The sequence below is a fragment of the Tinamus guttatus genome, unplaced genomic scaffold (assembly GCF_059628265.1).
Source record: "Tinamus guttatus ecotype Peru unplaced genomic scaffold, ASM5962826v1 Tinamus_guttatus_pri_ptg000018l, whole genome shotgun sequence".
Classification (NCBI taxonomy): domain Eukaryota; kingdom Metazoa; phylum Chordata; class Aves; order Tinamiformes; family Tinamidae; genus Tinamus; species Tinamus guttatus.
Window position 1 is genome coordinate 2,981,730 of NW_028288552.1, and position 24,213 is coordinate 3,005,942.

Sequence of the window (24,213 nt, forward strand, 5' to 3'; positions counted from 1 at the left end):
AACTCCTATCAGCAGAGATCCAGCACATGGATCAGAAATAAGTCTTTCTTATGCTATGTTCCCAGAATGCTTTTTGAATAAGAATTTAAAAAATGCTGATTTAGCAATCTTGGAGTAATTGACATGTTAACAAAAAGTTGAAATTGGCTGCTGCTTCTTTTCTCACTAAGGATACATACTCTGCGTATACCTTCTTTATTCTCATATGCTTAGCATGATAAGGAAATATTAATGCTGGGAACAGGAATCCAGAAGGATCATCTTTCCATGGAAATATTAAAATACTGTGTGCTATGGTTGTCAGATATAAATTTTCGAAAAAAAAATAATGGATTCTGTACTTTTCATTTATGTAGCATATTTCTACTGTTGAATTCACAGGAATTCTTCTCCAAAAAATGATAATATTAAGCGGAGTGCTCCTTTTGATTTAAAGAAGAATCAGGAAGGTAAGGGATCAGAGTGAGATAGTTAATATAATATGTATGTTTCCTGTTTTTATTATTTTTTGCCAGCCTTTAGATGACATATTTTCCAAATTTTTGCATTCCTTCTGGTAGATCTTATTTTTTTTACTAAATGTAGACCAATTTCTTCCTTCTTTGTGAAAATTGTTCTGCTGATCTCAAGGGCAGTATTCATGATCCTAAGGTAAGGAACTCATACTGAAAAGAATAGCAGCACACTGTATTTTTTTATAATTATACAATGAGAACTCCTTTTCCTGTAGGATGGTGAGCCAAATATAGAGCAGATAATTACTAATTGTTTCTCTTTATCTTTTAGCATTGCATTATTCCAGCAATACTAAAGAAAGACAATGTAGTTTTGGTAAGTAGCGTTCTTTCTAGACCATCCAGGGGAAAGAGGAGAGATTAACAGATTTTTTTTTTCTGCATAAGATTTCAGTGACTGGATTACCTGTGGGTTGTTACATTAAATATACATATATTTTTAAGCGGCAAAAATGTTTGTGAATCCCTCATAGTAAGACAATTATGTGAAGTAACCCACAAGCACAAAAGTTAGACTTTGTTGTGTGTGCATATTACTGCGTCTGTTTTAACATTCATTCTGTGCTTTACTTCAGTAGACTTTTGCCCAGTTGATTTTCCAAGAACTTTTAACATATGCTTGTTTTTATGGAATAGCCTTGCATGAAGCCCAGCATTAGGCCAGAACCTCCAGCTCTAAAATAGTGTTTTAAAGAGACGTTTAAGAGATGAAGATTTTTTTTTCTAAAATGTCTCTTTGCAAGCCTTTTATTAGACTAACGCTGCTGTCTTTAGACCAAACAGTGCATTTTGCTACCTTCCTCATTGATAAGAAGGGGTCATTATACAGATGTTCATTAATTGCTGCATAGAGCAAACAGTCTTCTCCCCATTTAGCCTCTTTTCCTCTCTGTTACTGAATTTAAGAGTTCCTCCAGGAGCTCCTCTGTGTCAGTTAGAGGCCAGAAATGTACCGGGGTTGGCTGGCTGATTTACAACACAGTTCTGATTATATATTATTTTATTTTGAAAATTCCGTAACTGATTTCATTATTAAGATAGTAATGAAGCAAGTAAAATCTTCAAGGTAAGGCATACAGGACCTGGCGAGATGCTTGTACTCACAGGTTAATACTAATAAGTATTCTCTTTCTATCTGTCAACTTCTGAGTAAGTGATTCCCCTGGAAATCTAGCCCAAATTACTTTCACTGGAATAATTTCCTTTACATTTTAATCTATGCGAGAGAGTACTGAAAATGCCCCTGTTTCTCTAGGCTAATATTCACTTAGATAGAAAAGGCACACATAGAACTGCTAGCATTTTGACCCTTTGACCTTTATGACCCTTGTAAGCCACATTTTGAGCCACAAGATTTGTTCAGATATTTCGGAAGAGTTTCCTGGCTGGAGTATTTTCTGAAGAACCCAGTTTTAAACATACTAGAGAAGCTGGTATATGTAAAAAGTAAATTTTGAATGTGCAATTGTACAGTAAATCTGATTCCAATAGGCTGGATTAAAATATTTGTCATAACTGAGTTGCCAGCAAATAATTTTTCTCAAGAGTCATTTGGCAAACACTACAAAATAAAGGGTACATTTGAGCAAATAGGATCTGATTGTGGAGCCTTCATACTCAGGGAAGTAGCTGGAATTTGTTGAATTAGGAATTTTAATAAATCATTCTTCCAACTGTACTACAAATGACCCCACAGGCCTAGCTATCTCCATGTGACTTGTACTTATGAGCAGCAAGAACATGTCTAACATATTTGATTTTTTTTGGCAACTATACATGTACATAAACCCTGTACACTGGCTGGTACCTAAGTAGGTTGTGAATTTTGCCCTTACTCTTTTTTAAGTTTCAGTTAACCAGATGGAGATAGGATTTCCCAGGCCTAATCCTTGCATTTTCAAAGGCTTACTCAGACTTTAAGTTTTGTACTCTGACTACAGTCATGATTAAAATCCTTCAAGGCCCTGAAAGTCTTTCTCAAGTGCCAATATAGCCTTCATTAAGACCTTGCAACAGGAATATTAGTCTCAGGGTGACTGGGCAGTTACAAATATTGCCACTGTGCCTATTATCAATCTGCCAGAAGTTGCATGTTACTTATAAATGTTCATACATTTCACAGTTTTTTCTTTGATGCCTTCTTGGAACAGATAAAGATACCCTATCTCATATCAGGCAGATCTTCACCAGCCCACAGCTGGACTTGAATCCTCAGTTTAACCCAAGGATCAAGGAATACTACACAGAAGTCCCATTTGATGTGGTAACAGTGAAGATTGGAGCAGAACCCTCTAACTGTCAGGGCCATGTACACCTTGATGATAAGAAAGGACCAAGGTATGAAGGACAAAATATGCATCTAAAAACAGTAGTATTCTTAACTTTGGAAATACTCGGAATACTTCAGAATTGTTTTGTGTTTCTAAAGACACATAATACCTAAAGACACATTAAAATTGTGACAGGAAAACTCAACATGCCGAAAAAAAAGTCTGTTTAATCTATTTAGCTTGTGCCTTACAGAATACTCCTTCCTTAGTAGTCATTAGGAAGTGGGTAAAGTATTTCCCTGCTAACAACTGGAGATTTAAAAGGGAAGTAGGGACAGTGATTCACTTGGAGGGGACCTTGATTGTTATAGAGAGAGAGTTCCTTGATGGCACAAATGACCTATACAACAAACCAACTTTTGCCAGAATATGAAGCAGATACTTTGACACAGAGTGCTTGCCAATCATCAGTCAATCCTATTCAATCAATAGTTATTACTGGTCTAATGACTAATAGACTTCTTGGAGTTTCAGTGAGAAATTACTCCTGATGTAGCATTTAACATAATAAAATAATAAAATGATTTTTTATTATTGACTATTTTTTTTTAAAAAAAGCTCCCACCCACAGAGTTCTGAGACCTAGTTTGCTAACAGCCATTACATCCAAGATGGACACATGCAATAAAAAGAAAGTATGCAAAAAACTTTGAGAGTTCTTCCTCCTGAAAAACAAACAGAATAACAGGACACATTTTTCACTGGAAAACAAAAGCTTTGGATGTCCAGGTGTTGTGTTTTTCAGCTTTTTTCATTTCAGAATAAAAGGAAACAAAAACAAACAAAAACAACAACAAAAACTCCAACTTGGCTTTTACCTGTCATGCTGAGCAGTTTGTCTGGGACTCAGTCATGCTTGGCTAGTGAACAATTTCCAGGGATAGCCTGCTCTTCTAAAATCATTTGTTTCCCTGCTGACTTCACAGACTTGAATCTGCCAGGAATTACTGTCCCTAGCTGATTCAATCACAGGTTTCCTGACAGAATTATCGGCACTGGCTGCTGAAGACGTTTTTACAAAATTTCACTGTCAGTACTTTGTCTTCCTGTAAGAATTTTCAGTTGTCTTTACAAATCATATTTTACCTCATTTTTCATCTAAAATCATATGTATTCTGTAAGGAAATGTTAGAAATAGAACCCTCAAAGATTAAGGTAAAATTTAGCAGCCATGGACAAAGTAATATAAATATTTGCTTCCTTAATGTTGATTCCACTTCTTTTTTTTTTTTTTTTTTTATATACATATATCTTCTAGCATTGCAAACTACCCTCTTGGCCTTGGATTGAACAAAGTGGTTGTTCTTGTAACAGATGACTCACAACCCAGCCCTCAGGTTGTGAACAGCTATAAAATCACAATTTATCGAGAGGACCGCCCCAGTCTTCCTTTGTTTGATGACTATACGATGTGTGGTTTTGTGCAGGTATTTTCCATATTTTCTTTTACTATACAAATTTAACTGTTTTTTGTTCATGCGACGGCATAAATTAGGATAGCCTGAGTCAAATCTCATATAGAGTAGTTTTGATGAGATTAGAATCAGAATCCTAAATCCTATAATTGTACAACTTTTGGCTCTACATGTGAGTTCAGTATAAGTGCCTTTCACAGTCAGCAGGCGTTTGAAAGGTCTAAGTGAAATAATAATTACTTGGGTCACCCAAAACCTTACCCATTGCAAATATGTAAGAAAACAGTCCCTCAGAACCCTGTGGCAGACAGACTGCAGTTTTTATAAATATATGTGCCACTGCAAACCCACAGAGTTATTTATTGGTGTTATTGGTGACCCTGCGTGTGCAGGGGGGTTGGACTAGATGATCTCTAAAGGTCCCTTCCAACCTTAAGGATTCTATGATTCTATGATAATGGTGTGTTTATCACAGTTCAAGACACATGATCCTACATTATTTATGGAATGAAAAATATTTATTTCAGAAGACCAACAAATAAAAGCAAAAATCCTCTGATGATTCTTTAGGAAGGGGCGATTTTAGTTTAGAACATGTATGTCTGAAAATAATCTCGACATGCAAATAAAGTGTTGACATGCAAAAAAATAAACTTAAAGAACAACAATCTATAGGAAGAAATGAGTTTGTTGAATGAGAAAGGGTAAGAGTCTGTCCCATAGAGGGAAGGACTCCTTTTTATTGTGGGGAGGGGAAGACTGGCCTCAGGATAAGTTAGACACAGATTTAGAAGTGAATGAAGGGAACAGTGAAGCTTTCAGGTAGTGAACCATGCAGTGTTAAAGGGTTTCTTCCTAATACAGAAGATCTGAGACTGGAGCAGAGATCTTTCAATACTGAAGATTGAGGACTAAAAGATAATATTTTATATAGTGGGCAAAAAGAAGACGGTAGAAAGATTCATAGAAGGAAGTGACATGGTAAGATGATTGTCAAGAGTAACACTTATATCTGTAGGGTTTTAGGCAGACTAAAATGTTTCCTTGGTTGATTCTAGATATTAGAGCATCCAGGGACTAATATGTTTCATCACAATTAATTCTGTAAGCATCTATTTTAGAAAACATATTTCTGAGACTATCTTCCCTGTTTATGTGAAGCCTCTAATCCTGCCTTTATTTATCTTTATGAAGATCTCTATATATCAACATATGCTTTACATAAAACCTATTCCTCTTCTTCAGTGGAGAAGAGGTTACTGTAACTAAGGTGGGAGAAAGAAGAGCATTTTACATAAGGGGACACATCAAGAGGGATATTTTTGCTTGTGGAAAAGTAAGCACTGAGGCTTACAACAGGAACCAAAGAGATTATAAATGTTGATAACAAATTGCATGTTGACAATAATTATCTCAATCTGCAAATCAGAACTGTCAGAGAAAATACATGCAGTGGTCATAGTCTACAGCCTGCTGATCTGAATTCCTGATTATGCTGCTGTCTGACACATTTATTGTCTCTTCCAATTACTCTTATAGATTCACAAGGTCATGGACTATCTTTCTGCTTTGCATGCTGACTCAGATCTAGATCTAGTTGTTGCAATTAGTAGTATTAATATTACAACTAAGATTTCAATTTGGGTGTACAGTGAAGCACCTGACACCTTAGTTGCTCAATAAATATGAAAAGGAATATATGTGGAGCTGATATTATACTGCTAGGAAAACACTGTTTGGGAAGATGTGAGGAAAGTCCTTCTTCCCCCAATTTTGCATGTATCTGGATATAGGAATAGGAATTCAACCTCTTACATATCCTCCCACACCAGAGTTTACATTATTATTATTATTTTATGATAACACAAAATACTAAAACAGACTGTGAGCTCAGCTGAGGCTGAGTGTGAATCTTTGAAGCACTGTCAAGGTAAGGAGATCTTGAATGATTAAAGTGAGAAGTGTTTTAGAAGTTGTTTTTGATTGAGCTCAGCTTTCTGCTCATATGTGAATAACTGCTCTCTAATTAAATATAATTGTTCTGAACTAGGGAGGACTCTAGGAGTTCAGAGTAAAAATGAGATGAAAAGCATTTTTGTGGTATCTAATGAGGGCAATGAAGATAAAATATGAGATTTTAGAGTGGCATTTTTAAGGTATGTTAAAGGCAACTTATCACAGACACTACTGTTACATCTTCAAAAACAAAGCAAGGCTAGTGTTAGAAATAGGAATGGCATTCTAGAAGGCTCAAAAGGCTCTCCTTTTCCCCTGTTTTCAAGAACAAAATTTATATATTACATATGTATTGGTGTATTGTGTAATGGTTTTTGTCAATACAAAATTTAGGCCTTAAATGTCATCATTGCATTCTGCTTTTCATACCAGAGGACAATATGCACCCTTGCAGCATGGGTTAATACGCCTTGATCGATGGCTTGAGTTCTCATTCTCTTAGGAACAAGACACCTGTTTCAAGAGCAAAAGGATAAACACAGCGTGAACTGATGGAGTCTCTTTTGGACACTTGACTAGGCACAACAGGGATCACACATAGGGAGAGAAAGGTCACTGACAGTGCTGTGGTCTTTCTCACAGAAGGCTACAGTTAAAATTCTAATCCAGAGATATTTTTTTCCTGACTTTCTTTTATGTTTAATCCCATTAGGATATTCAAGTTTCACTGCAAACTGATACCATAAGAAAGGTTACAATAAAAAGACGGAGCTAGGGATGTTGTTTCCAGTCTTCTAACACTTTTCATACATTTGAGTAATCCTGGATTAATTTAAAGGCTGCTGGGTTAAGAACTGTGTGGTTGCAAGCCTTGCAACATTTAAAAGACAAAATTATTGTCCTTTCTCCTTTCTGATACCAGTTATAACTCAATTAAAGCCAATTTTTTAAGAGATAACTGTGACATCACCAGAGGTGTCATTATGTGTTTACATTCTGGCAGTATTTTTTGGACTGCAGATGGAAGGGTTATGGTTGGTGCTTTAAATTAATTTCATGCAATTGTTGACAATATTCACAGAAAGAGTCACTGAGAAAAGCAGTGCCATTTCAGTACACCCTGTGAAGACACCAGCACAGGCAGAGTACAAAGCAATCAGGAAAAACACAGTTTTGAAGATAGAGGCACCAACATTACCCTCAGGTGAAGGAGCCCAATGACACTTGCACATTTTGACAAAAGACAAAATATTTTATTCATTCTTGCATTGTCTGTTTTAGTCATTGTTGCATTTTCTATTACCTTTAAAATGCAAAAGGTTTTATCTGTGTATTATTTGAAATGTTTGAGTGCTACCTCTTTCATCATATTTGCAGGCACAGAAAGTGGTGATGTGCTCCGGGATATAGGTATAAACCTTGAATGTTTATACCTATAGTGTCCTGCAGTCATATGTTAATAATTTTTGTGTTTTTTTCATACATTTTGTGTATTTTCTTAGAGTTACTAATTTGGTTTTCCTTTTGCAATGTGAGTAATGGATAGCTGATTTTATATCACAGAATCACAGAATGGTTGAGCTTGGAAGGGACCTCTAGAGATCATCTAGTCCAACCCCCCTGCTCCAGCAGGGACACCTAGAGCACGTGGCACAGGGTGGCATCCAGGCGGGTTTGGAAGATCTCCAGAGAAGGAGACTCCACAACCTCTCTGGGCAGCCTGTTCCAGGGCTCTGTCACCCTCACAGGAAGGAAGTTCTTCCTCATATGGAGGTGGAACCTCCTGTGTTTCAACTTGCACCCGTTATCCCTTGTCCTGTCACTGGCCACCACGAAGAAGAGCCTGGCCCCATGCTCCCTACATTTACCCTATATATTTTAGCTAATACAATAAATTCTGTGCATATTTTATATATGCATATCTTTGCCTTTGCAATTACATAAAAAATGAAAAAAAATGTCTTCCAGAATTAGTAGAGTGCAGTGGATATTCTTCCTGTTCTAAAGGAAGATGCTCTTCCTGTTCTGAAGCTTTCTCAGGTTTGAGAATTGAAATAAGAGAAAAAACTTTAAAAAGTTTGAGATTTTTATATGAATAGACCTTATTCTTAGCTACTATTATTTCTTATCAGTTCTTATCAAATTGATTATCAATTTCTTAGAGTCCAGATATCATGAGAAGTCTAACAGAGCCAGTATGAGATAATTACATAGCACTGTGTGACACTGGATCTGTGAGGATACAGTTGGAAACAACATGATGAGTTGTTTCTCTTTCTGTCTTCATTAACTAAATTGCAGCAAAGACTTCAACCTAATATAGTAATGGCATTTAATTTTACTATAATCTTGAAAAATTAGGGAAGAAAAGGCCCTTTGGAAAGGAACATTTAAAACAAAAATACTGTAAAAATAATTTCATTTTCTTTGTCATGTAGATTATGAAAATACTGTTCTTTTTTGTGATAGAAATGTCCTGAGCAAAAAGTGTTTCTGCTTCATTTTAAAATGTGTGCTAGTAGACAAAGAATGATTTTCCTACCAGATAGTACAAATAAAAGCTGCATCCATTACAGAAAAACAAATTAATTTTGCTTAATTTTGCCCTTTGCTTAATGTTTTAACAAGAAGATTTCAAAAAACCTTGCAAATATTAAACAGCACCCCACAAAAAAACATATTGTGAGAGAAACGAAGAATTTGTCCTGTAGTAGTACAGGCTTGAAGCACATGAGTCTCTCCTGTATTTTCTAATACCTGCATTAGGCTTAGTGTGTCATCTCAAGGCAGTTTGAGCTAATTCCACCTCTTCCGTCCTCTGTTCATGGTGAATGTCAACTGCAGACTTGCAAGTTTTGTAGTACTCAGTGAGGCAGTAGCTAACCTTTGTAACTTTGGCTCTCTTACTTGAAGATACACCAAAAGCATATCTCTGGAAGTGAATATACTGCCTAATTATTTCAGCAAACAGATTATATCTTGTCTGCAAAGTTAGTTTACTTCCCCATTGGGAAAAAAAAATCATTACAGAAGCAATCATGCATTACATTCTTTAGTCTTATCTAGAGCTCATGAGGTCTTTTTTTCAGTTCTTTTGATGTTTTCAGAAAACAAATGTTCAAAATTGACAAAAAAATAGTGTTTTTATGGTTTTCTTCTTTTTTCTAAGTTTTCTCATATAGAAAAATATAAAGGAAAGCAGATATTTTTCTTCAAAACAAGACAATTTGATGAAAGACTTTCCCATTGAAAATGTTTATTAACCTAGCTGCTATTCTAGCGATATTAGCTGGGGCAGAGTCCAGTATGGTAGCTTTGTTTTCACAGAGGGGACTTTCTTGGACCAGCAAAAAACCTATTCATATAAATGAATTATTCAAGCCTCTACTTTGACTTTTCTTCAAAGATACTGCTGAAAGCATAGTATGACAATCATTTTTCCAGTAGCCATGCCAGGTTAAGCATCCCGCTCTCTCCCTGCAGCTACTCATTAGCCTAGTGAAAGATTTTTTTTAATGGAATTATTTCTAGGATAAGATTCCCCATCTCTCCATACCAAACACATACTGGCATAATCTGAAGGGATAGATGCTGGGATAAGAATGAACAGCTGGGCATAAAAGAACAGTAGTGGGTGCTGTGTAAGCCTGTGGTTTTTTGCTTTCTTTGTGGAAGAAATCCACATGGAAATGTGAGTAAAAGTTTTAGAGTCATAGAGAGAAAGCCAGAGACCTGATTTCAAAAAAGGAGAAGTTTCATGTTCAAAAACTGAAAGAGCAATTTCGTAGTGAATACACACTGTATGTGAATACACACTGGAAGTATTTGCATTGATATGAATCTATTAAATAAAGCATAAATTATTTTCATTTTGTGTGGGCTTACAACCATTCAGCAGTGCTAGCCCATATGCAGAAACTTGAATGCATTGCTAAGTTTGATGCATTTTAGGTGAAAGCAACAAGATGACTGCAGAGCCAGCATGGAGAGTCTGCCATGTAGGGAAAAGTGAGGGCTTAAACCGTCGGCTGCTGTACATCAATATGGTTCAATTAATTTCAGGGGAGCAGTTCCAAATTGCACTGATGGAGGGTCAGTCCTGACAAACACATGGCTAAATTTTGTTCCATTGTGTATGCCAGGCAGTGTTGGTGAGTGAATTCGCTTGCTTAGCAGCTGCTGAAACAGTTTATTATCTCACAGATCTTTCCCAAAATGTGCATGGTCAAATGACAGCTGAGGAACACCCAAAAACTATTTGAAGGCATTAAGTGTTTAAAAAACAAGAAGGTGTATAGTCATCATGCTCTATATGTGTAAGGTGCGCCTAAATACAGGAATGCAACATACTGCTGCTAAAGAGCATACGTACAAAGATATAAAAGGGAGAGGTGTAAATCACAAGTACAATAAGAAAATTTTCCATTTGGGGGCTAATTTTTGGCATACATTTCAGATGATTAAAATATTTCATTAAGTCAGCATACATTGTCTATTTCAAAATCACGAAAAATCACCATAGAGCTTCATTCTGTATTGCCTGTGCCTGAGTCAAAGGATCCTCCTAGCCTTTTGCATCCTGGGAATGTCATGTTACAGAGCTCAGCCTTTGAGGCTTACAGCCACCTTGGGGCTGCTGTCTGGAGAAAAGCACATCATTTTCCAGTTTATTGCAGTTTACTTAAAATCCTAGTTTTATGCTAGTTGTGCATAGTCTTATCTATATAGCTTTTGTAACATATAATGCAAGATTAACCCCATATACTGTACAGGGAACTGCTCCAGAAGTAACAGAGACTGAAGGGAAAGGATCTTTCTGTGCAGCATCTGCATTTGTCATTATTACAGTAGGTGCCATGTTTGCACTTTGGAAATGATCTGTTACAAGATTAGTTTGATGAATAACTTGTCATCAGTGAGTGCTTATAAAAAAAAGCCACATGAATACCAATTTAGTGATTCAGCAGTTTTGAGCTAGTAATGACTGACGTGACATCAACAGACTCCTCCACTTTATGACCATTAGCAGTGGAAGGATTAGATTGCTACAGTAATTAGCCCCTTAAAAAGGGGTGTGTGGTTGGACAATTAAGCCTGGTAACTTGTAATGCCTCATACCTCCAGCACTGCAGGATGCCAAGAGGAGGAGATGCAGTGTAGTTACCATGTTTGATCCTGTTACAACGGCTGGTACTGATTGGGCTAGACCCAGGTTTTCTGATTCCCAGGATTTAACCAGAGAATTGGAGTATTTTCCTAAATAATAGCAGTAGACCATTGTGGGTGACCATGAACGGAGAAAAACAATAGTAGACATTGAGTAAGAAATACTGCTCCTGGGAAAACCCTGTACTCTGGAAAAAGCAGATCAAAAATCTGTTTTTTTAGTTCTTCTTATTTATGGGTTTTTGTTTGTTTTTAAATATCAGGTAGTGATCCAGCATATTTCAAATAAATTTTAGGTTATACTCCTTTTTGCCTTTATTTCAAATTACTTTCAAATAGTACAGGCCCAGTAACATTTGGGCAAAATATTTGCAAAATATTCTTTAAAATGTTGCTATATGTTTCATATGCACCTGAATTTTTGCATATACTAATTTCAGTTTTGATTGGAGCAAAAGTTATAAGAGGAAGGTTAAAATTCAGTAGATCTATGTGGTGCACCAAGAGCCCCTGGCACTCTAGTTGCATCTTTCTCTGTGAATGGTGGCAGTTGTGGAATTGCTGGCCTGACTGTACAGTGCTGTGACTGGCTCTGAGCAAAGCAGTGCAGGCAGAGGAAGCGGTGCTCGTGCTGCGCAGCACCCAGGCAGGCAAACTCCATGTGATTCTGGTGTCACTTTTGCTGGTACTGTGGCAGTGTAAAGACTAGCGTTTCTTCTAAATTTGAAATTCAGATATTTTGTCCCTGTGTGTTGTGTTTGTAAAGAAAAACAGGTTCTCACGTTGTTGAAATCCTGCCCTAGATTGTATCATTCTGCATATAAATTTGACCAGTTCTGTTCTCATTGAAACAGCCAATGAAGAGCACTGCAGCATCAAGAGTAGGTAGCTTCCCAGCGCTGCCACCCAAAAGCAAAAATTGGAAAAATCCCATATCTCAGAGAAAACAAAATTGAGACCTGAAGATTTGTTACAATATTGGATAGTCCTTGTATTCTGAAACTGTCACAAAAAAACTGGGACATTTAGTCATCCTCATTGAGATGCTTGAAAAAGGACGTGCTTCATGTTGGAAAACCATAGCCTACTTAGCCTAATTCGTGTATCTCTCCAGTACTAGTCAAAGTAGTTGCACTAAGTCACAAAAAACACAGATATACCTTTAGAAAACTGTGGAAAGTCAGAATAGAAGTTTCTTTCCAATAGCTCCACAGGTAAATAAGGAAATCAATATCCCTGATTATTGTGCTTTTTTCCTTAGAAGTTTGTTGTTATTGTGGAAAATTCTTAACTCAAAGATGGAGTTCCAAAATAGAATGTTGTTTTATTTCTTAGATACTTAATCAGATTCCTTTCTGTGTAGAGTTATATCTAAAAGAGTTTTTACTTTTTTATAAAGTGCTGATATTGGCCTATGTTGTACATACTTAAGATAGTTAATATATGGGTAATCATAATTTAATAGGTCTGCTTTCGTGTTTATGTAAAAACATGTAAAAAAGCAACAAAATGAATCATTGGAAGTATTTACTAGGAAATAGGAACCTAGCACCAGAAGGACAAGCTCTGCCAAAGCTAGGAACCCAATCCTTTACTGCTCTTGCTCCTTTTGGAATCAAGATAGATAAAAAACACCGCCACCAATATGAGAGTAGTGAATCAGACTTGAAACACTATCTTTGCTCTGTAAGTATCTTCACTGAGAAAGACAGGCTCACAGTATATATCTGTTGTTATTTCATTAGCCGTAAGATCTTCTGTATACTAAGAAAAATCAGTGTCCTCTTTGCACATCCTTCTATAGTGTCTCAAAGCTGAAATCCAAGGCATTCGCTGTTGACTATTCAATTACTATATCCCTTTCAGCTCAAGTACTGCTCTCAAATTAATCAGAAGAAAGTAAAAGAGTCTGTTGAATTTTACCCTTGATGATACCACAATAGAGGTGAAAGAAGAGCTTCAGTATGAAACTTCGTAAGTGTTAACAGATCATGAGAGCTGGCAACAACTGCTGTGCCGAGTATCATAATCCGTGAGCAGAGGGCTAACAATTCCACAGTGATGAGAAGAGAGTGTTTGGTGTTTGAGCTGTGGTCACATTTGCCTTTCAAGTCATTTGGGCCTCCATAACACACTTTGTGGGAGAAGAAAGCTAATGCAGCTGCCTTTGCTAATCAGTCAGTACGACCCAGCCCCTCAGGGAAGCAGGCAAAGGCAGATATGTATGGAGACACACAATCCTTGCTGATTAACAGCAAAAGCTGGTAAAGTTACTCTCTAAGCCTGTCTAGCCCATCAGCCCCAGAAATGTAATTTAGATGATTATCTTCATGCCCATTAAACCTTGTGACCCATTGCTAGTCTGTTTGAAGTTTGCCTGCTTAAACTTGCTAATAGAAAGAATAGGAGGATTAACTCAGAGGTCATGAAATAAAAGAACAACAAAGAAGATCACAAAAGAGCAGAGGAAAACTTCCTACTGCATGTATTTGGCAAGGACAAAGGACTATAAAAACATGATCATCTCAACAGATACTGTTACTTTATAGAGCAAGCGAGCAATGTGGAATTCAGACCCTTGCACACAGGTTTTGGTGCTTTCAACCTAGTTTGTTTAAATGTACAAATATAGTGTACTACCTGTATGATAAATCTGGTCAAGGTACATGGTTACAGAACATAATGCAACATATCTATACGAGAATTCAGAATGGCTCATGTATGAGAAATGTCCCTGATTTGCACTGTGCAGAAATAAATCAAGAAACATGTAGTTTAAATCAGTCATATTAGAGTAGTAGTAGTCAGGTTAGGATCAAGGCTAGCCTCTTTCTCTTAGCCAACAGCACTTCAGGGTAAGGACTTTCAGACATTACAGTTTTTTAAAGACATTGTAAAAATGACCTAGTGGAATTATAGTTAGCTAAAGTTAGCTAAATTGAAATAAACATAAACATTTTTGGTGATCTGTTACATAAATTAGTCACAAGATGTTGCAATAAAAACAGTCACCAGTTTAAACTAAATTTGTATAGAAAAGGTGGGATTCATGATAGAAACAAAATGGAATGCATGAATGCCTAAGTGCGTGTTGGTTTGGGATAAAATTATCCCGGCCTTTCAGTGGCGTCTAAAAATTACCCACAATTTTATGACTTTCTAGTATACTTCCATCTCTGGAACGAACACTTGACTTTTTGCTGAAGACACAGTCAGCCTGCTTGCTGAAAAACAAGGCATACCTCCCTATGCTTCAAGAAAGACGAAGCCATTTCACTACTCCTATGTCTGCTTCCTTAGGTTTTGTAACATTAGGTCTCTTTATTAATTATTATTTTTGTCTAATATTATTATTGTTATTAATATAGGCCAATACTAGAAACTCAGTTGTTGCTTTGAAGCTAATGCTAATACTTGGTAATGAAATGCGTGGATTTTAAGATTCCACTGCAAGCATCTCACAGAAACTGTGCTGCATGTTAATCTGGTTAAAAGTATGCAGCATTCCTATTTACCACAGTTGAGATCTTCAGTCAGAAGCTATCAGCCTTCATCTGCTGACCACACTGGCAGCAGTTTTCGTCTTAAAAAATATATTTTCCAGAAAGCTTTAGGGAGGACAGAATCTTTTGTTGTCCATCGTAAGTCCTTCATTGTGTGTCATTTGCTCAGCTGCTTGCAAACAGACTGCTTCAGAGGACAGAAGATACTCATAAATCTCATTCCATCAGTGTTGTCTGAAATATACAGTAGATGCCAATGTCTTCTGGAAAGCCTTGTAGAAAACAGATCAAAGACTTCTGGAGCTTATTTGAGAAAGACCAGTTGTGAGTGACTTAATGTCAGAGCATGGCATGGAAAGTGAAACACGCATGATAGAGAGCCAACCATACAGAGAGATCTTCTAGGCTTCAGTAAAGAATTTGAGAATAAGAGAGGTACAGGTGGACTTGTGTCTCATCCTGTCCTATTCTATTATTCCTTTGCTGTAAATGAGCACTGACCCCTATATCTATCGGTGTTATGGCTAGCAATTCTACCCTGAGATATTCTCAAATCACAGCCTTCAGTGTATTCATGACTCAGGTATGAGAAACTGAATTACTTTGTTTAAATAAACATAATTATCTGTTTGTGTTAGATCTACACTTCCTATATACTGCACTTGCACTATGGGTTTTTGCATTCCTTTTCAAGAAGGTGCTCAAGTATAAGACAGACTGGCACAAGTTACTGATGTTGGAGAATTTATCATACCTAATATCTATAAGAGTATTCTACAAGGGATGAGCTCAGTGTTTTATCAGACAGAGAGAGGTATAGAGGAAACTGGAAGTGATTGCTATTATCAATGGAATGGTAGATAGGACCTATCAGAGCTGATAAAATACAGCAATTGGACCATAAGGTTGTACAGGTAGAAGAGCATTCAGATTTTAGGTGTAGATAGGCAGACTTATGTAGGCTTAAGGCAAATATCCATGATTTAGAAAGTTTAAATTTTCTCTAAAGAGAAAGAAAAAAATGGTTAAAAATTACAAAATGCAAAATCTTAGGTAAGGTTTTAATTTTAGCAATATCTTTTATTTCCACTACTTCTTTAGTTTTTTTGTGCTGAAGTGTACCATGGCTGACACCTTCTTTAGAAGCTATTGAGAATGAAAAAACAGCAATAAACAAAGGAAATAAAGCTTATGTTTTCATGATTAATGTTTCTGCTGATGAGTAATCTACAACCTCATTGGTAGTGAGAGATTGCATTATGGACTGCTCTGACAGTCACTTCATGATCTGATAAAATTGCTGCTAATGTTTTTATGGACAAATTACTTTAAAGATATTGTCTCCATGCATTCCGTGGTGTCCAACTTCATGTGGAAACACCAACATGGATGCCCAAAATAGACAAATTAACTACTTTTCCTTCTCCTTTCAGGTATTCAAAGCGCTCTTTCCCAGGTAACTATGATTTTAGCATGGATGACAAGTATAACACCAAAAGAATTCTTAGAAGAACTTAAAAGGGAATCAAATTTTATAGAAGTAGCTACCCTAGCATCTCAAGATGGGCTCGTCTACTCAGTCAGCTCTCTGTTTATTGACCTCACTGGGATCCGAAAAAACAAGATCCCTTTCCTAGCCCTACCACGCTCTACTGGAAGCAGAGCTGAGGTTTGCTTAAAAACATTCAGACTGCTCCTCATAAGGAAAGTAGGGAAGTTCAGTGTTTATCAAACTACGAATACCTTGTCCCTTAAGGAATGAAGACTGTTAAACTCTTAACAAGACAACCAGTGCTCTTTTGCTCGTCTTTGAAGATGCGATTAAGATCCCAAGAGAGTTACGAAGATGTTTGGTATCCGCTGATGAGATGAGTCAGTGGCTATATTGCACAAATTATTGAGGCAAACTGATAGAAAACTTGCATATCTGTTTATCTAACTATCCATCTCATGCCTTTTTTTCAGGGAAAGGATAGCTAGAAAACAATAATTATCAGGAGTGGATTCACATATGGTCAAGATCCAACTATGGTTTATTTAGGAGTAAAAATACTTTAGAGAAAGATGAAAGAACGTTCTGAGGACTGCGATATGAAAAGAATCCAAAGAGAAAAGGTGAACAGTGTTCAGTTGCATGGTTATGTACATCTTATCTGACCAGGATCTAAATATTACATCTCACCTGTTAATTACACTGATGGGCCTGTGTCATTCCTGCCCATGCTTTGTAACTGTCTAGTGTGCTGGATGGTCATCTGTACACCTTAGTGCACCAAGTAGCACCAGACACCTGTATTTCAGTAATAGTATCAAACCCTGAATGTTTTTGGTTGTCACATGACAGGTAAAGATAATTCCCATATGACCTATGGTTTCTATATGAATTTCTCCTATAAAATATGTCATCAGAATTCAAGAACCCTATTAATACTCTTCCTGTTATCTGTCTTCCATATCTGTTAGTGCATTTTACAGGGACTAAGCTCCAGATGAAAATTAGAGAAAAAAATGCTTGAAGAATATTTTTCATTAAAAGAAAAACATTCCTAAGTATTTTTTTTAAGACACTTGACCCTTCCAGATTTTGTTATGAGAGAGGGTGGATGTGATAGAAGTTGATTCTGACACTGGCAAATATTTTTGGGAACTGCCAAATAAATTCTAAGAAGGCAAAGGAGAATGCTAATAGAATGCAGAAACTAAGCTACAATATGGCGACAACAAAAATACCCAGAAAATACTTGAAGAGAACTTTAATTCCCATGGTTTGTGAGGCTTCAGATGAAAAACATGAAGATTTAGAGTTTTTTTTCCAAGGAAGTATGCATGCTTCACTTCACATACTGTGGACATTTCCACTGAGGTCAGTGGGATAACTTGTTCTGAATAATACCATATGTCCTCATCTTTGCAGTCCCAAGTCTTAACTAGAATTTATTAGGTCTGGGACTTGTATAATTACATCCATGTTCACGTTTGTCCGGTGATGAAACAGGACAATCAGTACTTACTTATTCCTAAAACAGAAACATATTTGTGGTGCCTATCAGTGCTCATAACTTTGTCTTCTAATTCTTTTTGCTCTTTTTCATGATGACATGCTTTTTTATATGTTTATAACAATGAACTATTATTTGAATAGGAAAAGATAATACTCATTTCCATATTGCCTAACAGCTTCTATACAAGTATTTAGATATTTGTTGTAATAGTTCATCAAGGCAGATTCACTGATAACCCGTTGACAAATATGTATATCCAATGATAAATAGTCAGTATTTTCAATATTTTGTTCATCAATAAATATCAAGGAATTGCTTATATCTGTATATATGGGGCCTGAATTCTCTAAATCAGTTTTAGCCAGAATTTCCTGAAATCTTTATAAATCGATATCACATCTGCTGTCACTTGATTATTTCTCATCAATTTATTCAAACATGAATGGCTGAGATGTGATGGGAGAGAACGATACCAGAGTAAAAAGGAAGACTAAGTACGTTTGGGGTGCAAGTACTGTGTATGCATGTGCAAAATCAAAAAAAAAAGGTCTTGGAATTCAGAACTAGCAATCAGAGGACAGAGAAAAAAATTGATTTCCGTTTTGTGTTTTTGTTAAAGTGACTGAGTCTTTATCTTGTAAGAGTCATACTTGGCTAATTATTCAAAGTCGTGCCTTTGAATACCTACTGCTTGGATAATTAGTTGTAGCAAGTGTCATGGCACAAATCAGAAGCTGATATTTATTTTCATTGAATGCTTATAAATAATTATTGAAGAGTAAGCAGTAATAAATATGTCTGCTTGCATTCCTTTATGAATAGAAGAATAAAATAATCAACTATTACCTTGCATGCACCTTTAAAATGCCTTCCTAAAAGCATTTTACCAACAGTATTAAATCAAATGTTTTCAACTATTCAGAAGGTGTTTTACAGAGGACAATATATATATATATATATATATATATATATTTGATGAAAGCTTTGCCTGATCAATTGATGATTGAGGCATTTTCCTTTTTTTAAATAATAAAAAATACATAAAAGTTTTGCAAAATGAACCTTCTGTATTTTGGCAAATAGGATTTTATGTGCTTCCTTTCCTAAGTTCTGTAGAAAAAAGGGATTATTCATTTTTGTTATCAAGTCAGCCACTCCTGTTACTGTTCCTTTTTGTTTGTTCAATACTTCAGTTAAATACTTCAGGTCATCTCTGCCAAACCTTTGTATTCTTTGTACTACATGAGTTAACAAGCCTAACCTTGGAGTAAACACCTGGAATTCTGTAGCTGATTGTGTCATGAGCACAGAGGGTAGACTGAGGTCTTCATAAGCCTTTGTAAATCCTACCATAGTATTTAAGAAAAAAAAATATACAGTGAGAGTTATTATCAGCATACATATTTATGGTGAATCTTAGAAAAACATCCAAAAAAGGACACAGATGTGTCTTATAATCTTTTTATTAGAATTTTAGGATATGAATTTGTAATGCTCTAGAGAATGTAGAAAAATTTAGAAGTTTTTGGTTGGTTGGTTGGTTTTTTGAAGTCAAAATTTTTATTCTGTTGCTAAAAAGTTAAAATCCACATGAAAGTCACAGGCCAGTAGAGCCATGAGTATCTGGATCTGGATCTGGATTGTGATTTAGAATCTGTTATCACTTGCTCTGAAACTTGCAAGGAGTGTGCAGCTAGGCGTTTTGGGCTTGACTCTGCTGTTAAGTATATTGGGGTTTGCATACAATCCCATTGTTTGGTAACAAACTGTAAATATCTTTTTTTTTGACAACAGTCCTTAGGAGACGCTTGTGAAATACTCTTATAGAAGTGGAATGCATAGGTCTGTTGAATAATAAAACACCAAAGAACTGTTAGAGATACTGGCTTTAACAGTCCACTATAAATTTCTTTGCTTTCCACTCGTAGCTAATTCTCTGTTTTTCCACAGTCAATAATTACTTGGCTCTTGTGGAGCTAGTGTCATTATTCACCTCTCCCCTGTTGAACACTCTCCTCTTAAAGTGTCAGCTGTCTGCTTTCTCAAATTATCCTCTTTAAAAAACAAATTAAATTCTGATAAGCTCTCAGCCTCCACTTGGAGTGAAGACTGCTGATTTTTCAGCAGGAAACTGGAAAGTTTGTTTATCTTTGCTAATATTTCAGTTGGTCTGATAGAAGGTGTTACATCTAACTGCAAATCTTTACGATATTAGTAGACCCTCATGGTGACAAGTGGCGCTTTCTCTGCTCTTCTCAGTAAGGGGATCTTCTTTGTGTTCACCTGCACATCCATTTAAAATATTCTGATGATTTGACTGCATGAATTATTGTAAAAATGCTCGGTGTTTATGATAAAGGTACGTTTAGAACCCATCCTTTTTTCTAGTGTCAATAAATATATATCTATCATATGTCCGCTAGCAGAACTGCCATTCTCAGAATCTTTAAGGTTCCATGAGGTTAAAAAAAAATAAAAAATATGATGTCATCGTTATGGGAACATAACATATGCTGAGTGAATGATGATTCAGTCTTTTCCCAGAAAGAAAAATTCTTTCTCAGCAATAAGATATCTGCTCTGATTTTAAGAGTTACCATGTATTTCATCGGTTTGAAACCGAGTCAAAAATGCTCACTTAACCTCGAAATTTCTCTTTTTGCATTTTATCAGAAATGAATGTGATGAATTATTTCAGGGTGTTGGTACAAATACACAACTGTTGGATTTTTCCCTCAATCTAATGGAAAATCTGTAAATACAGCTATCAAGACATTGCTGCAGGACTCTGCCAGTGTGGCTCAAGCCATTCACTTACTTAAGCTTTGGTATTCTGCAAGCAGCATGACGTTAAGCTGCATAAAGCACAAACCTTGGGCTATTGGGTTAGAGAGAGAAGTATGCATGTGAAGTTCCTGCCTGTGGATGTACAAGATAGGTCTCTGCAGTGCACATACCGTATGCCACAAAACAAATGGCAGGAACATATGACTGAGGAATTTATTTGTGTTTCAGTAACCTTGAGACCAAAATACTCTAGATAGGTTACAGTGAACAAAGGAAAGTACTACAGTTGTCTCTACAAACAGCAAGTTCACTGAACAGAATAGCGATGTAAGAAAAACATCTACAGCAGAAAGTCTCGGCCCCTGGCAGGTGCATATGTGCTGGTATTTCAGTATTTTATTTCTGGTATCCAAAGCTGCTTTTATGTATGACAGTGATAACCTCTGCCACTGCTGCTCCCTGTTCATCTGTGTAGTCTCTGTTCCACTCTAACATTTTGGCTGTAACCGTGGATTAGGGAATATAGCACTCCTATTTAAAGCAAAACCAACAAAATAATAATAATAATAATAATAAAGGTATTTTGTCTCTCCTACCAGAGAGACAAGTTTTGTGGGATTTAAATTTCCTCTGTTTCTTTTTCCCTTCATCATTCTCTCTTTTATTGTTTTTCAGTGAGAATTTTGCTGCATCCTGTTAGGAGAATATAGACTGTTTGAGGGAATGAGATTGCATTTTGCTCTGAATAAACTGGTGTTCAGGGTCATCCACCTCTCCTTAGGCAGTGAATTCAACATTCATCAGCTCAGTTACTGAAACAGCTCATGGGCTTTAAGTGAAGCACATTTTAGGCTTTGTTCTCATAAGCCTTCCTGTTTGACAGTGCTCAGAGGAAAGCAAATGTCATGAAAACCTTTAACTTGAAGATACCTTGGGTTTGCCTCAGCAAAACAGGAAGATAAATATACAGGCTGGAATATCCTCTTGGTCAGGTAATGAGCCACCAAACAGAGTGAACAGTTGTGCTGATAACCTCTTATTCCTGGTTATCCCTGAGGTTGTGGCGTCTCCGTCTGGGGATCTTCAAAAGCCACTTGGATGCGACCCTGTCCTCTTAGGTGTCCCTGCTCGAGCAGGGGCATTGGACTAGATGATCTCTAGAGGTCCCTTCCAACTTCAACCATTCTGTGATTCTATGATCCTGTGTGACTCATAGTTCTAGTGCGTAAGAATATGAAGTGTGACTCTTTGGATGGGCAGATATATTACTTGTCCAGTTTCCTGCATTATGAAGAAATTGCTTGAACATGGGGATCCTCTGCAGTTTGTTTGGCAGTTTGCAGGGACTAAGCATTTAGCCACTTAACAAGTTCACTCTCTCCTGGAGAAGGAAACCGCCTTGAAAGCTTCTAGAAGCAGACAGTTCCCAGTATTGCTTGCTCTCACGACATACAGAGAGCAGCAGGTGTTATAAAACAGTGTGCCACCTTCCCTCCTACTCATTCTCCCCAGCCTTTTAAGGGTAAAATGTATAAGAAGAGCTTGTATTCTGAAGAGCATCAGGTTAAGAGCGGATAAAGAACTGCATATCACAGTGGGAGAAACTTGCATTGCATATCACTATATAGCTATTCTTAACTTGAAGTGTCCAAGATATAATGCTCCATTTCTCTAGTCTGGAAAGAGTCTGTGCTGTGATATGGAAGTGCAAACCTTTAGTCCTTTTGTAAAATACACGTTAGCACAGACAGATTTCATTTCTCTGCCATAGATTTCAAAGGGATTTGGACACTTGATTAGGATGGATTTTCAAAACCAGTAATGAACACCCAGAAGCCTTTTGGAATTACGTTTGGTGACTAATACGTATTCCAAACTGCATGAAGGCAAACTGAAGCTGTGAGCCTTTGAAACTTCCTTCAGATAAATTGGCACTACACTGCACAAAATGTTTGTATCTCAAAGTGTCAAAGAACAGAAAACGTTAGGAGGATGGCAACACAGGAGTGCTTAGCACAGTTTATTGTCTTCATTTTGCTTATATTCACATGCTTATTTTGCGCTAGGTTGAATGCTTATGTTGATATTATGAAGCAGGTTTGCGTATTTTTTTTTATTTTATCATTACAAGCAAGGATTAAGCTTGCATTCAGCTGTTGCTGTGCCAGTCTGGAGTAACCCCACTGAAGTAACTGGAATTATTGTAGCTGAGTACACACTGTAGGCTTGTGCATTTTGCAAAGCATCTGGAAATTCTAGTGGATTGGAGCCAAAAATATAACTCATTTTTATTGCTGTGATTATGTGATGATTTTACAATGTACAATATCCCACTTTCTTAAGAGCAGTCCTTTAAATGCAAGCCTCTGGGAATTGACATAATTCTGTCCCTAACTTTTGTTTGTCTCTATTTTGTATAAGGTTGTTATATTTAAGAGTATGTAAAATGTATTTGTCAGACTTCAGTCCAGTGCTAATGTAGTTGAATATGACGAACTTTTAACACATTACATAAGCAGTTCAGGCATTTGACTTAGCTCCCAAAACAGGACTGAGGGCATTGTAACACCTGACCTGGAGTCAGAAGAAAAATCATGAAGGACCAAAAGTTTCATTTACTCGTCTAAAGGGCCGAGACTCCCTTTATGTAATTTGCCTGGGAACATCAGAATCTCAGTTTGAAACTAGCATAACAGCAAAATGGAATGAAACAGCAGTAATACTTTTTGCACTTCTCTGGTTATCTTTAGGAGTCCAAATAAACTTGACAGGTATTTGTTGCTGTAAATATTTGCATTGTTGGCCATAGCTCTGAAACAGTCATTTCTTTTCAATTGATGGCTATTTCTCAGTCCTTAAGTTTTCAGAAAGTTGTCCATCAAAATGAATGCTTTGAATTATTTTATGTAATCAAATTCTCTATAAAAACAAATGTTGACTAAGAAAAAATAGGAGTTCAGTAGAAGGAATAAAGAACTTACATTCTCCTCTTGGAAATTTGAAGTCCCTTCTAGCCTCAGTTATAACATGAATCCATAGGTCTAAGTTCCATGGGACTCTGTCCAGTGCAAATGCTGTTAAGAATATGTTAGATTGACTCCACTCCACAATTCAGTTGAGGGTGCTGGGCACATTTTGGGCCAAAGTCCATCTTTCAATACCTTAATTTTATTTTGAACTTTTCTTCCTCTGCAGTTCTCTACAGATACAGTGTTAGAGCTTGTCCTCTCTTTCACTATTGCCAGCTAGGCGCAGTGGATGTGCTCAGACACATCACTGCTTTCTGTCTGTTATTCCTATGAACACAGATTTTCTCCCTTCCTTCATGTGCATCTCCCATAGAATAAAGAGTACTGCTAACTTCCACAGCACCTGGCCTATTTTCACCTCTCTTCCAAGGCAGGAGATGACTGTAACACATTTGTCTTGCTCAGTGTTACAAATAGAATTTTGTGCCTGCCACATACAAGCGGATATAACCAATGAGCAGTCATCTGAGTTGGTGACCAAATTTCCTGTGCACCCTACGCGTGGCTGCA

The 24,213-nt window shown here is 36.7% G+C and overlaps 1 protein-coding gene across 1 annotated transcript in view; it reads left to right on the top strand.

Annotated features, from left to right (window-relative positions):
* CPED1 (cadherin like and PC-esterase domain containing 1) overlaps positions 1-24,213 on the top strand; it is a 134,385-nt gene that overhangs the window by 69,776 nt on the left and 40,396 nt on the right. The window contains exons 13-16 of the mRNA XM_010215322.2: positions 382-449; positions 787-831; positions 2,666-2,852; positions 4,104-4,272. Coding sequence (XP_010213624.2) covers positions 382-449; positions 787-831; positions 2,666-2,852; positions 4,104-4,272 — 469 coding nt within the window. The remainder of the gene's footprint in view (positions 1-381; positions 450-786; positions 832-2,665; positions 2,853-4,103; positions 4,273-24,213) is intronic.